We start from the raw sequence: 16016 nt of genomic DNA on the forward strand, positions 1-16016 counted from the left end.
TTGGTTTGGAGTGATGATGCCAGGGCTCTGTTGGAGAGCCGGTGTGGTGCCGTGAACCCCCTGCTAACTGGGCAGAGAGGCACCTTTTAAACGTGATGATTCTCTGTATTTAGCAGGGGGGAGAGCAACTGGCCCTATCCATCCCCAGCACAGCATCCCTCCAGTGGCTGTTGCTGGTGTCTGCCTTATGCTTCTTTTTTTAGCTTGTAAGCCTTTTGGGGACAGGGAGCCATTTTATTTATTTATATCTCTGTAAACCGCTTTAGGAACTCTTGTTGAAAAGTGGGATATAAATGTTTGTATATTTGATGCTGGGAATTTTAGTCCAACAGCAGCTGTGCAGCCCTGCCAGGGTGGGGATGGGCCCAGAATTCAATGGAAGAGTGTTTGCTTACTTGCAGGAGGTTCCAAGTTCCCTCCTTGGCAGCATCTCCAGTAGGGCTGGGAGAGATTCCTGCCTGCAACCTTGGAGAAGCTGCTGCCAGTCTGTGTAGACAATACTGGGCTAGATGGACCAAGGGTCTGACTAGGAATAAAGCAGCTTCCTATGTTGTGCTGTTATTCTGCAAGTGCATAAGAGCAATCCGAAGCTTGAAGGCATCCTTCTGTTTCCTCTTGGTTTCTAATCGAACTGCAGTCAGCGGACAGAAGTTATACGCCAGGCTCTTTCAACGCAAGCTGTGCTGGATAAAAGTGAACAAAATAGAGTATGCAGAGATCAGCAGCGACCTGTCGCCCGTCATTGAAGAGCTGGCTGGAGCAGGATTCCTGCAGGACGGTATGTCCATTAAAAGTCACGCGGCAGATTCTTCAGCAGAATAATGTGGTAGAGTCTCATGGAGCACTGGAGGTGGGAGAGAACTTGAAAACACAGTCCCCTGTTTCAGAAAATTCCATATGGGGAGAGAAAATTCCCTTGTGATTCGAGGGTTGTGGGAACGAGCTGGTTCTCTCAAGCTGCATTTTTACCAAGAATTCGTAGCTCTCTTATCACTTCACTTTTGTTGGCTTTGCTCGGAAAGCGATTACTTTTTTTGCTTGCAGATCAGAACCCAGATACTACTTTTAGGGTTGCCAGATTTTGAGTGGCGACCTGTCAGATTTGGCAGGAATTGAGAGGCCGTTGACCTGCTTTATTTTGGATTTCTAAATATTTAATTATAGTACACTATATTTGCATCTCTCTCTTGCTCTCTGATTATGCGTGTGGTTATCCAGTTTTGTATTAATCTATTAAGTTTTGCTGGCCAGTGAACGAAATAAATATTCTGCTCTACTCAGTCCTCTGGATGAACAGAAAAGGGAAAAGAGGGAGGGCTCCCTGTATCCTGAAAACTAGCACATCAGGAAAATAAGTGGACAAGGGCATCTGTCTCTCATCCTCAGATGGGGAACAAATAGTGCATCTGCCATGTGGGGAGGCAGGAGGACCCTGAGGACCCCTGGAAGCCCTTCCAAGTACCCCTAGGGGTACTAGTACCCCCTGTGGGGACCCCCGTGTTAGACAACAGTATGCAAGAGTGTCTTACCGTTTTCCTTCTGCACCCTAGAGACAGAATTGGAAGAGCTGCCTGAGGTTCTGGATTTGCTCTCGGCCCCTGAGCTGAAAACCTTAGCGAAGGCCTTCCACCTGACCAGCCCAAACGCTCCAAAACAGCAGCTCCTGGATGAATTCCTGCAGCTGGCAAAGCAGCGCTCAATCTTCAGCCAAAACCAGGCTGGCGTCAGAAGTGCAATTCTGAAAAGGTAACCCTCGGGCAAGGGCACCGGCTCCTCTTCCCACGCAAAACTGTGCACCCTGGTTCCCCCAGATCCCGCAGCAAGAGCAGCCATAGGGGATAAGACCCCTGCCTTTAACCCTGGACAGCAGCAGCAGCCAGTCAGTCAGTGTTGACGGATACTGAACTCGGTGGACCAAGGGTCTGACTTCTAGAAAGGGGCCGTGACTTGGTGGAAGAGTGCCCCCTTGGTATATATAGATGGCCTCAGATTCAATCCCTGGCATTTCCTGGAATGTCTGAGAAAGGCCCCCTCCTGAACCCCTAGATAGCGGCTACCGGTCAGTGTAGCAGTGCTGAGACAGAGGGACCAAGGGTCTGCCTGCTAAGGTCTTTGGGAGAGGCCTTGCTCCATGGCCCACTGTTGGCAGAAGTGCAGCTGGTGGAGCTGTGGACAGGGCCTTCTCGGTTGCAGCGCTCAGACTGAAGGCTTGTTCAACCCCTTCCTTATGTGCAACATTTGTCAAAGCCTGCCTCATTTTGCCCTGCCTTTGGTACCCGTTAGTTGTGCAAGTTCCCCTTTGCTGCCTTGTATGTGTAGGGTGTTCATTGTAAGCCACTGAGGACTTGAAACAAAACATTTAGAAGGCAGTAAAGTAGTCTGTAGATCTGAATAAATCAATTCTGCAAGCTGGGGAAATTATGCAAATAAAATTATTTGTAATCCCCCCCCCCCATTTTGCATAATTTATTCTGCTGCAGGTGGTCACAGAGTGCCTTGCTCTCTGATCACTGGAAAGCAGCAATCTGCTCTGGCTTCAGAGATTTCACCAGCCTGTGTCACCCCCGGGTTTCCCCGTTTGTGCTTGCTGCCATACAGGCTAGGAAGTCACTCTTTTGGGATGCTGAGTTCTGTAACCCAGGGGTTCTCAAACTCCACTCCCCCCCTGTTGTTGGACTACAACTCCCATCATCCCTTGCCACACCGGATGATGAGAGCTGTAGTCCAGCAATATCTGGGGGCCCAAGATTGAAAACCCCTGCTGTCGCCAACCGAGGCAGCAGGAGGTACCGCTGATCATGGTGCTTGGAAGTGATTCCAGACTTTCTGGCCTGTAGGACAATAGTATAAGAACCAAAGGGTACAAGGTTGACAGAAGTTAAACCATTTGCCTGCCTGGACACTTCTCGTTAACAGCCTCTTTTGCTTCAGGAAGTGCTGTGCTTTTCCTTAAGTCTAACCCAGTTTCTGAGAACGGCTTTGGCACTGCAGCCGTCCCCCTCTGCCCCTTTTAAAAATATGCTGATTTTAAGGAGAGGATTTATCTTGGCTGACAAGGTGCATAATTTGCAAGAGTGTCACAGCAACAGAAGGAAAGTGTTACATTTTGACTGATAAATTCTTGGTTTATTTTGTTCTTGGTTTGTTTTATGCTATAAACTGCCTAAAGACTTTGGCAGTGGGCGGTATACACGTTTATTAAATTAAACAAATAAATTTAATTAAATGCAGTAAGAAGAAGCCCTGCTGGATCCGACCCAAGAAGGCCCATATTATCAAGCCTCCTGCTTCACACAGTGGCCAATCACTTGGGCCCCCAGATGTTGCTGGACTACAATTCTCGTCATTCAGTGTGGCAAGAGATGATGAGAGTTGTAGTCAAACAACATCTGCGGGCGGGGGGGATCTGAGAACCCCTGGGCTACAGAATTCAGCATCCCAAAAGAGTGATTTCCTAGCCTGTATCGTAGCAAACATAGATGGGAAAACCAGTGGGCGACATAGGCTGGTGAAATCTTTGCCTCTGGGAAGCCAGAAGTGGGGGGAAGAGGGCGAGCCCTCCCCCTCCAGTCGGTGCTCCCTATCCTCTGGTGTTCAGGGGCAGGCCGCTTCTGATCCTGATGGAAATATACAGCTGTTCAGGGCTCCAGGTAACCCTGTCCTCCATGAATTTGTCTAGCCCCTTTATTAAACCCATTTAGATTGGGGGCCATCACCACATCCACCAGCAGCGAATTCCATAGTTTAACTCTATGCCGTGTAAAGAAATCCTTTCTTTTCTCTGTCCTGAATCTCCCGGCATTCAGCTTCAACGGATGACCCCAGGTGCTGCTATTATGAGAGAGGGAGATGTTTTGTTGAGTGAAGTTTGCCAAGCGATTCACCTTTGCCAAATGGCTATAAAATTTTAATAATTTTAAAAACTTGTTTTAATATCTATTTTATTCTATTGTTTTTATTGTTATGTATTTTAATTTGTAACTTTTAAAATATTTTAAATTTTGTACACTGCCTAGAGATGTACATATCAGGAGGTATAGAAATATGATCAATATGATAAATAAATAAAATGTAATTAATAGATAGATAGATAGATAGATAGATAGATAGATAGATAGATAGGAAATATGATAAATAAATAGGAAACTTGGGCAAAAGGAGGGAGGAGTGAAACGTGCAGCTAAACTTAGGCATTGTTTCACTTGGAGGTGAGAATTAATAGCTTAAGCCAGGGGTTCTCAGACCTGGGTCCCCAGATGTAGTTGGGACTACAAGTCCCATCATCCCTCGCCACAATGGCCTTGGTGGAAATGTTTCTTTTCACAGTCCCAGTAGTGTGGCCAATTTGGGAAAGCTTTGAGCTGTTTATGATACACGGTAAAAGGGAGGACAGAGCTGCTGTTGTGTTGACGCTTTGCTTGACTCTCAGGGCTAAAGATCTCGCCGGGAAATCCATCAGAGTGTGTAAAGGTCCCCGGGCGGTCTTCTCCCGAGTGCTGCTGCTATTTTCCCTGACTGACTCCATGGAGGATGAAGAAGCCGGGAGTGGGGGCCAGGGACAACTTTCCACGGTGCTGATGGTAAACATGGGTCGGATAGTCTTCCCCACTTACACGGTCAACAGGAAAACCCCAATATTTCAGGACCGGGATGATTTCATCAGGTAGGAAGGAATGTTGTGGCCCCCGGAGACCATTTTGTCATGTTTACCTTCGTTTTCCCCACTTGTTGTTTGCCATCACTTCATCACTTTGCAGCGTGCCTTACAAAGTATTAAAGGACAGATCTCTGCCCTGAGTGGCTTACAATCTAAAATTTGCAATAGGGAGGGGAATGAAGGTAAATGTGTGTGTGTGGGGGGCAGAAATCTATGATTCAGTTCCATGTACTTGGGGAAGCTTCACATGTTTGGCATAAAATCTGGTTCCCAATTCTCGGCGTGAACTGTGGTTCCTGGGAGCCTCTGCTTCCAAGGATCTGTGTCTGACTCCGCCAGCTGCTGGTTCCCGAGCCCTCTGCCCAGCTTTTGTATCCAAGATTTTCAGCTGGCAAAGAATGTTCAGTGGAGGCCCCAGAAACCAGCAGTTGGTGGGTTCAGATGACATGGGTGCTCCCTGGAACCAGAGTTTCCCAGAGACCATACTGCACACCAATGGCCATTTGGAGATTCCACGCATTCCTATAGCCCTTTAGAAGGAACCAGGTCTTTTCAGTGGGCATTCCCTATCGTTTGTTTTAGTATACTCCCTAGAGCATCTGCTTTGCATGCAGAAAGTTCCAGATTCCCTCCCTGGCAGCATCTCCAAGATAGGGCGGAGAGAGATTCCAGCCTGCAACCTTGGAGAAGTCACTGCCGGTCTGTGAAGACAATACTGAGCTAGATAGACCAGTGGTCTGACTCAATATATGGCAGCTTCCTATGTTCCTATGAAAGAGACACAATCTGCAGTATCTTTTGTTTTGGATCTGTGGGATAAGGTGGGTGCTAAATCTGAAAAACAGGATGATCATTATTTGCCCTAGATCATTATTGTTTCTTCCATTTGCAACCAGGTACGCCACCGTGGCGCACATGTCGAATGATATATCTGTAGCCATGACTAATGGGAACTGGAACGAGGCGCACAGACTTTACGAGGCTGCGAAAGAAACCTGGCAGGAGCTGAGGGATTATCCTTCTCTCAGGTATTACCTCCAGAAAATGAATGATTTGAGACTGACTGAAGTATGATCTCATTTCTGCTGCAGCCTGGCTTAGAAAGAGAGCTTGTATTCTTTGCCGTAAATAAATGGAGGGCTGTGAGGATGTTTAGCAGCTTCAGTATTTTGGGAAGCTTTGAGCTTCAAGGTTTGTTAAGTTTTTTTTAGTTCCACCAAGGTGAATTTGGAAGAGCGTTTTGAAAAAGAAATTCCTGCAGAATTTGAAGGCAGCAATAAAACTCTCTGAACACTTGGCACGGTGTATGCCATGTGCCAGGCCTGCAAGAGAATAAAGAACCTTATTTTATAGCTTGTAAAGCAGATGCTAATCAGCAGAATAATAGCAAGGAGCAGAGGGCATGTTGCAAGCTTCTTTGGGGAAGGCTCCGTTGATTATTCATGTGGTGAAACGTTACAGTGCAGAAGTCAGCTAAAATTGTGGATTCTGAGCTGGGAGGTGGGCTTGTCTGCTCCGTGGCTTGAATCAGGGTTAGTACATGTGAGAGAAGGGGAAAGGAACCCATGCCCTGTCATGCTCCCTGAACTCGGTGTCTCCAACCTTGGGTCCCTAGATGTTGTTGGACTACAACTCCCATCATCCCCAGCCACAGTGACCGCCAAGGTTGGGAACCCTGCCCTGAATTATGGTTCTCTGTTACTTCTGTACTGGCCCTTGCTGGTGGTGAAGTGGTACTGGAGAATCAAAACAGAGTTAACCAAAATTCTGTGCAACAACCCCAGCACAAAATCCTTCCCACTGGAATGACTGGGAAATGTGAAAGAGCCCTGGGGCTTGTCCAGGCGAACAGCGCACAAAGGTAGAAGGACCTTTGACTTCAAGAGGAGACATGAAGCTCACGCGTGACGTGCGCGTGTGCAAAAGGCTCCGGCAAGCCTTTTGCACTGAAGCGGGAGAAGGGGCGGCAGGGAGGTATCCTGCCGCCCCAATTACTACAAAGAATACGCGCACTGGAGGGGGGAAAGCAGCGGGAGGGGTAAGTAAACCCTCCCCCACCCTTAAAGGAACCCACCCCACCCGAACCGAACCGGCCAGGTCCGGACAGTCTGGAGGCCTTTAGAATGGCCTCCGGACTGGTCCAGACCCATCCCTAGTGTTTTGCAGGATTTCCTGGTGCTTCGAAATCTGATGGATCAGAGATGACGCAAGATTGACACCATGGGAAATGATACCTCTGTCGTGTCGCCTTGAGCTCCCTCAAAGACGATGGATTGTTTCTAGCCTGTGTGAAGCTGATAGTTTCTTGGCGTTTGTGTGTATTTCTCCTGTAGGCCCCACACAGCTCTCCCAGAATACCTGAGGCATTTCACAGTTGGGTGGATGTATACACGGATTCTGTCGCGGGGTGTGGAGATCTTGCAGAGAATTCACATGTATGAGGTAATAAGGTGGCGAGGCCAGCTCCAGACATAGCTGGAATGTCTGTAACACACCACACAACCAGCGTAAAAGGATCTGAAACATAGACCTGAAATCACACACAACAGATCCAATAGCAATTAACGTAAGGTAAAGTGTGCCGTCAAGTCGATGTCAGCTCCTGGTAACCACAGAGCCCTGTGGTTGTCTTTGGTAGAATACAGGAGGGGTTTACCCATTGCCACCACCTTAAGTGGCGCAGTGGGGAAATGCTTCACTAACAAGCAGAAGGTTGCTGGTTCAAATCCCCGCTGGAACTATATTGGGCAGCAGCGATATAGGAAGATGCTGAAAGGCATCATCTCCTACTGTGAGGGAGATGGCAGTGGTAAACCCTTCCTGTATTCCACCAAAGAAAACCACAGGGCTCTGTGGGTGCCAGGAATCGAAATTGACTTGACGGTACACTTTACCTTACCTTACCATTGCCTCCTCCCGTGCAGTATGAGATGATGCCTTTCAGCATCTTCCTATATTGCTGCTGCCCAATATAGGTGTTTCCCATAGTCTGGGAAACAATCCAGTGGGGATTCGAAGCCACAATCTCTGGCTTGCTAGTCAAGTCATTTCCCCACTGCTCCACATTAGCTGGGGCCCGCATGTTAAATCCCTTATTTATTTTGATACATATTTTATTTTGAATATATTTATCCCATATTTTGAATATGTATTTTTCTGCTTTAAAAAGATAACTGCTCCAAGAATTTTAAAAAGCTTAATTTTGTATGGGTCACCCTAAATCAAAGAGTTTGATGTCCTTTTCCAGTGTCCTTTTGAGTGTGAGAAGTGGGGCCCCGAAACACAGTGCAGGTCGTTGCTGGGTGTGATGAAAGGGGGTGTGTGACTCTCTGCTTTCCGGGATCCACCCTCAGTAGAGAGATTGCTCTGATCCCAATCGAGGAGCACACTGCTCCTTCGAGGTAGGCAGTTGAAGACTGATTTAAAGCCACTGTTCAGGCTTAGATGCGGCTTCCACAACCTAGAACTGTCCGGCTTGGGACTTACAGGCACTGTCCAGCCAGAGTCCACACAACCCAGCTCCAGGCAACAACATATTATTCAGGAAAACAACTCGACAGCAGCGAATGACCTTACGAGGCACATGGGGAAGAGTTTTGCAAGTAATCCTCTAGAACCTGTTAGATCAGACTGAAACCACTTCTAAGTATATGAACTTTATTAGGAAACAGGAGTTGCACACAGAGTAAGGAATTGGGAGGAAATTGGGTGAAAATGGGAGTAAAGAAAGGCACACGGGAATTCAAAAGAAAATATAAAAGCATTAACTAACTGTATAACACTGAGGTTTACCTTAGTCTCTCAGTAGTCGGGTCCTTGGCTGAGAGAGCGTTCATCTCTACAGCTTCTCCCCCGAACACCCATTTGCAAATGGGAAAAGGTGTGGGAAAGGCCTAGATGACTTTCTCCCTCTTCAGGTGCTTGTCAGCTAAGGGTTTGAAAGCAAGGAGCTAGTCCTCTTGCACCTGGACCAGTCATCTTGGAACTGGAGGCTGTGCGTTGTCTGTCAGCTTTCTGCTAACTGGTAGCTGTGATTTGCCCGTAGGAGGCTGTAGAGCAGCTGCAGGATCTTCTGGACCAGGAGGTCTATTGTACTGACTCTCGAGGACGGTGGTGGGACCGGCTAGCTCTTAACTTGCACCAGCACTTGAAAGACACTGGGAAGGTAATGCACCCCTCTCTATTCTCCACCTCCTGGAGTTCCCAGTCGAGGCTGGGTATTGTTAAGCACTTGCAGGTCTTGTAGGCGCCACCCCTTCTCATTGTAACCACAGCTTTTTAGCCAAGTATGGAAGGGGTTGGTGCTATTCCTTTCCCTGAAGAACCAGGTTGTTAAACCGCCATTACAGAATGGATGGGATGCTCTCCTCCAGCCGAGGACAGCATATGGCTCTGCCCCAAGGAGCTTACGATCTTAAAATTCAACATAGGGAGACAACAGAGAAAGAGGAGAGAAATGAAGTCAGGAATTATTCATTTATTTCAGTTAGAACTATGTGGGGTTAGTTTCAGTGGATAAAGGGGAGTGATGGTGCAATTGAGCAGTTGATTTTGCCGTCGTTTCCGACGTAACGGCAAAGCATGGTATGTACTAACCGTGGTTGAGAAGCCGCGCCATGGCTTTTGCTTCCAGGTGTACACCAGGCAGGCCATGGTTTGGGGCTGCTGTCTGCTTTGGTTCCCCATCTGTTCAGGAGTCAGGTTCATAAGTTCCTTCCCATCTTCATGGTGTAGTGTCAGGATTCCCAGATGCTGTTGTCTAGAATCCCCATAATTCCCAGCCAAACCCATTGCAGCTGGGAATGCTGGTAGTTGCAGTCAACCTATGTGTTCCCCTTCATAGGGAACACAGGGCAGCAGACCTCTTGAGGTAGAGCAGTGACTCGGAGTGTGCTTAATGGTCTGCGGATTCAGACATAAAAGCAAATAGCGGTTTGCAAGCCAGCTAACCATGGTTTGTTGCCCTAAACAAACTTTGGCTTGCCTGCAGGATTCGGGTGTTGAAACAAATGACGGGTTAGCTAAGCAGACTATGGTTGCACTTTTCTAAACCCAGTTGTGTTGGGGAAGGGGTGAGTGCCGCTCTAAAGAGCAGTGTCTTCTCTGGGCTCCTCCCTCTCCTAATCTTCACCCAGGAACATATCACTTGTGGATTTCCTCATCAGTGGGCCTGCTCTCTGAAAATAATCTTGTAGTTGAGAAAGCCCTGGTGACGGGGCCTTTTGGCTTGGAGAATGAGTAGGCCAGTGGTCACTTCTTTGATTGCCAGGCTGTCCAGTGCATCCGAAAAGGCCTCCTGGATCCGTCTGTGCGCACGGGACATCGGCTTTCTCTTTCCCAGCGAGCCCAGAGGATGAAAGATTCCCCTGCGTGTAAGAAGTTAAGGCACCTCCTTCAAGACCTGCCTGTTTTTTCTGTGGAAGACGTCACCCACGTAAGTAGCCCTTGCATGCACGGAGCAGGGAAACCCCTCTCTGGCTTTTCAGTCCCGTTAGAAATTTGGAGAGCAAGACTGCCTTAGGCTGGTGTTTGCCTTGGCTTTTTTATCCCACCTTTCCGTGAGGAAAGTAAACTTAAGAGATCACCCAGATAGATGTGTGTGTGTCCATGTGTCCGTGACCCTATCAGCCACAATACCTGGACTGATTTGAATTAAATTTGGTTCCATTGTAGGTTCACCTCAATGGCATGTTTTTGATGTCATCCAACCTGATTCAAGATGGTGGGTGTGCAAATGTTTGAGCCGCAAGTGAGCTTACTTGTGAATCGCCAAACCTATTTGGACCAAATTTGGTACAGTTATAGTGAGTGACATAGGGACACCTCAATGGCGTAGTTTGTAATGTCATCCACCTCAATTCAAGATGGTGGGTGTGCAAATGTTTGAGGTTCAAGTGAGCTAACTTGTGAACCCTCTAACCAATTCAGATCAAATTTGGTACACTTATAGTGACACATTATTATTATTGCTTGTTTACACAGTCAGACAGGTGTTATTGACTGGTTTGTTTTATCCAGACATCGAGTCCTTCCCAAGGACCTGGGATGCCAGAATTTTGTTATCAGTTATTATTGTTATCAGTTATAGATATTGTCACAAAATATAGGCTGCGCCCCCATCCCCTAAGGGGAATATCTTCCAGTGCTCAGACATTGAGTCTCCCATTCAAATGCAGGAGACTTCAAGTTCAAATGTATGCAGGACTTGCCTGACCTGGGCAATTTGATGTCTCATACAGAAAAGGGGAAGCCAGAACAGCCATGGGTTAGAGCACCTTCTCTACAAGTAAAGGCTAAAGCAGGGGTTCTCAAACCCAGATGTTGTTGGCCTACAACTCTCATCATCTTTATTGAGGCTGAGGATGATGGGAGCTGTAGTCCAGACACGTCTGGGGACCCAAGGTTGAGAAGCCCTGGGCTGTTTTTGTTTAGGGCTCTTTAGTTTAGAAAAACAGTGAAAGTAATTTTAGTTTAGGGTTGTTGTGTTTTTTTAAAGACAGCCACCTATCCGCCAAGTTCTTGCACCCTGCCACATTTTAATTCCAGCTCTCACGAGGTGTCTCCCCGCTTTCCATGCTGTGCTTCTCTGCCACCCCCGGACAAGAGCTGCAGCAGCACGGAGCTTCCTTCCTTCGCATTAAACGAGATGTGTGATAAGAGAGCAATTTTCCAAACCAGACAGCAGCCCAATTTGTCTGTCCCCAAATGGAGTCAAATTGCTGATGAGGGGATGACAGCTTAAATGCCGAAATGCATTATTTTTAGCTCGCCTCATAACTGGTGTTAACAAAGTTCAGCTCTCTCTTCTCTGTCTCTCTCTGAATACCAAGTTGCATAATAACTTAGTATTGTATGCTGTACTCTTTTAAAAAGTGAACTGGGGTCCAGGCCTCCTGAAATGCAGGGTACTGAGATCAAGGCTGTACCTGGGCTCAACGTAATGTCTGAACAACTGCACCTGTGTACACCACACTTTTTGTGCAAGGGTTGAACATAAAGTGTGGATACAGTTCTCCCTGCACTTTGGCTACCATCCTGACCTTGTGCGTAGGTTTCCCCACAGCCAGGTTCACCTTCCACTTGCTGACCCTTGCTTCTGGGTCCCCTAGGTATTAAAAAAAAACAAAACCTCAACACCCCCCACCCCCAAACTACTCATTGGAATTGCTGACCTGTACCTTCCTTCTTGTTTAACCGGATGCTCTTCTTTGCTCAGGTGACCATCAAAGGCAAGCTGTGCCCACAGACTGGGATGGGAAAGTCCGTGTTCATTATGGAAGATCTTGGGGTGAAAGGCCAAGAAGAAGGCCAGGAGCCCTCGACTGTGGTCTGCTCTGTGGAGGAGCTGGCGTTGGCCCATTACAAGCAGGATGGCTTTGACCAAGGTAACTCAGAATCGTCTCGAATCTTCTGGTGCCCAGCATCCTGCTCCACTGCCTCGAGGTTTTACCACACTCGCAGAAGCGTCCTTGTAGCCTTTGGCCATTGTGGCTGCAGATGATGGGAGTTGTAGTCCGGCAACATCGGTGGGGGGGGGGAGGCCAAGGTTGGATACCCCTATTCGGTAGCACATGGACTGATCCTGTTTGTCCCATGTGAAGTTTTCACCCACTTGACCATCTTCATCAGGTTTGCCCTTAGGATTGGGAACCCCTGATTATTTTTTATTTACATTTTATATCCCGCTCTTCCTCCAAGGAGCCCAGAGCAGTGTACAACATATTTAAGTTTCTCCTCACAACAACCCTGTGAAGTAGGTTAGGCTGAGAGAGAAGTGACTGGCCCAGAGTCACCCAGCCAGTCTCATGGCTGAATGGGGATTTGAACTCGGGTCTCCCCGGTCCTAGTCCAGCACTCTAAACCACTACCCCACGCTGGCTCTCTGATGAGTCCAGCATCCTGTTTCCAGCAAGATCTAGTTTACTCATCCTTGTTATGTTACAAATTGTATCATATAATATATAATCTGTATTGTAATTATTTTTGGTTCTACTGCTCTACGGCCGTAATAAAGATTGGTGATGAACAAGACCTGGTTGGATGCTTCCAGGAAGCCCCCAGACAGGGCTTACATAGGAAGCTGCCATATACTGAGTCAGACCCTTGGTCCACCTAGCTCAGTATTGTCTTCACAGACTGGCAGCGGCTTCTCCCAGGTTGCAGGCAGGAGTCTCTCTCAGCCCTATCTTGGAGATGCTGCCAGGGAAGGAACTTGGAACCTTCTGCTCTTCCCAGAGCGGCTCCATCCCCTGAGGGGAATATCTTACAGTGCTCACACATCAAGTCTCCCTTTCATATGCAACCAGGGCAGACCCTGCTTAGCGATGGGGACAAGTCATGCTTGCTACCACCAGACCAGCTCTCCTCTCTAATGCTTGAAGGCAATTTCCCTCTCCTGTTCTTGCCAGTGGCAGACTGCCCTGAATATGAAAGTTCCACAGGTAGAGAGCCTTGCTGGGTCAGGTCCAAGACCCAGCCAGCCTGACATCCTGTTACTGACTCTGGGCCAGTCACTTCTCTCTCAGCCTAACCTACTTCACAGGGTTGTTGTGAAGAGAAACTTAAGTATGTAGTACACCGCTCTGGGCTCCTTGGATGAAGAGCGGGATATAAAATGTAAAATGAATGAATGAATGAATAAATAAATAAATAAAATTGTACCGAGCAACTCCAAGAAAAATCTCCTGGCCGCTCCTGTCCCTTTTATATTTTCAGTCATGGTTTTTTCTGCCAGGTTTGTGAAAATTGTAGAAATGTCCCAAATGGGTGCACCAAAATCAGCATGTTGTGAGCCTCCCAAAATACAAAAGCAATGAGAATATCCAGGATTATTTTCTTAAAGATTATCTTCTTCAGGATTAAAGTTTCGAACATGACGAATCTCCACTGTGATTGCTCTTCAGGGATTCATGGCGAAGGATCTACATTTTGCACACTCTACGGCCTGCTGATGTGGGATATCATTTTCATGGATGGCATACCTGATGTCTTCAGGAATCCTTACCAGGTAAGCCTCCTTGGTGTCGTTTATCTCTATCCCCAAAAAGCAGCTTCTTTTAAAACAGCAGAATCTGGCTGCTGCACAGCGGGCGCACGCGAGCTCATTACCTCCGGTATTTCCAGACAAGAATGGGGGCGGGGCGGCAGGGAGGAATGCTGCCGCCCCAAAAACCTTTGACAGAAACAGAGCGCCGGCAGGTGAAAAGCAGCAGCAGGAGGGGTAAGTGAAAACCCCCCTGCCCTTAGACACACCCCCGCCACTGGTTCAGAGGCCTCTATAATGGCCTCCGGACCTGTCCGTGCACATCCCTAATTTCTATACCGCCTTTTATTAAAACAATCTCAAGGAGGTTCACACACAAGTTAAGACTAAAAAAAAAAATTGGCTAAAGGAGTGATCTCCTGTTTAAAGCTTCAGGAAAGTAACTTGGGTAGAATTGTGCTTCTCAGCGCTGTTTGGGGCTTAATATAGCAAACCCTTTTCAAAGCAGAGTCCGTGGCGTGACAAGATCTCCTCTTGCTGGGGCTTGAGAAATGCTATTTTAACACAGGGCTTGTGGTGAGGCTGCTTTTCTTTCTTGCATGAAAATTGGCCTTTGGGCCAGACATGGAAGAACATCCGTGAATGTGCCTCTCCCTGCTGATGTCTCCCCCACAGGCCTCCCCGCTGGATTTGTACACAGACAGCTTTTATGAGAACCGGCGGGAGGCCATTGAGTCGAGGCTGCAGCTGCTGCAGGAGGCTTCCCCCGAGACCCTGAAGGAGCTAATTGGTGACGTCTGGAATTCCCACGCGGGGGAAGCAGCAGCCCTCGTCAGCTGGGACCGGTTCTCTTCCCTCCAGCAAGCACAGGTAAGAACCACAGCCTAGAAAATACAGCCCTCCCTGGCTAACCACGAGGGTTCCGTTCCGGGAAAACGTCGTAGTTGGTGGATTCGCAGTAGACGAGCCAATGAAATCCATGGCAAACGGGGTTAGGGGGATCGCAGCTGCAAGAGGGGGGGAATGGGGGGGAATGCCCCCCAATTGACAGGAATGCATAAGAGGAGTGAAGGGGACTCCCCGAAAATGACCCCCCCTGGCCCCTGAAAATTCCAAACACCCCCACCCCCCGGCCAAAAAAACCCTCGGCAAACCGTGGATACTCGGGTCGCAGTTGGTGAGACCTGCCACAATTTCCCGTTCGCCAATACTCAGAACTGTGATTAGGAAACCTGCGGCTAGCAAGGGATGACTGTACTCTTTGTCACTCAGTGATATTATGGGCAGGGGGGAGGAAGTCCTATTCTCCTGTCAGTGGGGTTCTCCCCCTTGCTTTTGCAATTGGAGCTCTAGTGTTCAGACAATGTAAATCCGGCCTGCACAACCTATGTTCCGGCTTCGGCCCGTGGGGATTCTTTTTTGCTGGATTTGGTGGTTATGGATGCCCATGGTTCTCTTCTTCTTTCGTGTTGTAGAAACAGTGTTGTGTGTTGTGGGGGTTAGGAGGGAGAGAAATGAGTTTTCTCAATGACTTCTTATGTTGGCAGAACCTGGGAGGTTTCCCAGCTAGCCTTTAGCATGTGAAAGAGAGGAAGGGAAAATATAGCCGCCCCATCTCCAAGACAGGATCCTCATTTTTGCCAAGCAGAACGGGGGTTTCTCAGCAGGTACGGTTGGCGGGAGGCACAGAATGAAGGCATCTAGTTTGACAGGACTGGAAAATGGGAGGAAAAAACTGACCTTGTTTCTTTGCAGAGCCTGGCAGGTTGCTTGGGGGGCCCTTTTCTGAGTGGAGTTTGCCAGCGACTCTCCCGAGATCTCCGCCACTGCAGGGGGGGCCTCCCAGATCTTGTCGTCTGGAAAACTGAAGATCACCAATTCAAGGTACTTTCCCAGCCGAGTTGCAGAAGTTCCAAACAGTCTCATTTAGTGCTACAACCTGAAACTGGGGCAAATCCTTTTTTCTCTGGGTGCCAGACAAGGCGGTGTGTGTTTACTGCAACTCCACCGGAGTGCAGTCAGAGTAGAGAATGGGGCAATGCCAAACCTTAACTTCACTTTAAAACAGGATTTCTTAACCTTGGGTCTCCAGAAGTTGTTGGACTACAACTCCCACCATCCCTAGCCACAAATGCAATGGCTGGGGATGGTGGGAGTTGTAGTCCAATACCATCTAAGGACCCAAGGTTAAGAAACCATGCTGAAAAACAAAAACTCTTTACCTGGTGGGACTTGTAGTCCAGCATCGGGGGGGGGGGGGGCAGGGGCCTGCCTTAACCCAAAGAGATTTTTGAAAGCATGTTTGCAGCATCGGGTGAAATTTCAGAAACCAGAGAGAACGCTGAAGACTTGTCGTGGCTGGATGAGGCTTCAAGG

General features: G+C 48.1%; 1 protein-coding gene across 2 annotated transcripts in view; it reads left to right on the forward strand.

The window, feature by feature from the left end:
* FAN1 (FANCD2 and FANCI associated nuclease 1) overlaps positions 1-16016 on the forward strand; it is a 38673-nt gene that overhangs the window by 13913 nt on the left and 8744 nt on the right. For both annotated transcript variants that reach the window (XM_053272085.1, XM_053272084.1), the window contains exons 3-13: positions 638-778; positions 1551-1746; positions 4430-4663; positions 5554-5685; positions 6991-7099; positions 8703-8822; positions 9927-10091; positions 11874-12042; positions 13561-13664; positions 14316-14510; positions 15396-15524. In XM_053272085.1, the coding sequence (XP_053128060.1) occupies positions 638-778; positions 1551-1746; positions 4430-4663; positions 5554-5685; positions 6991-7099; positions 8703-8822; positions 9927-10091; positions 11874-12042; positions 13561-13664; positions 14316-14510; positions 15396-15524 (1694 nt within the window). The remainder of the gene's footprint in view (positions 1-637; positions 779-1550; positions 1747-4429; positions 4664-5553; positions 5686-6990; positions 7100-8702; positions 8823-9926; positions 10092-11873; positions 12043-13560; positions 13665-14315; positions 14511-15395; positions 15525-16016) is intronic.

This window comes from Hemicordylus capensis, chromosome 10 (genome assembly GCF_027244095.1).
Source record: "Hemicordylus capensis ecotype Gifberg chromosome 10, rHemCap1.1.pri, whole genome shotgun sequence".
NCBI classification, from domain to species: Eukaryota; Metazoa; Chordata; class Lepidosauria; order Squamata; family Cordylidae; genus Hemicordylus; species Hemicordylus capensis.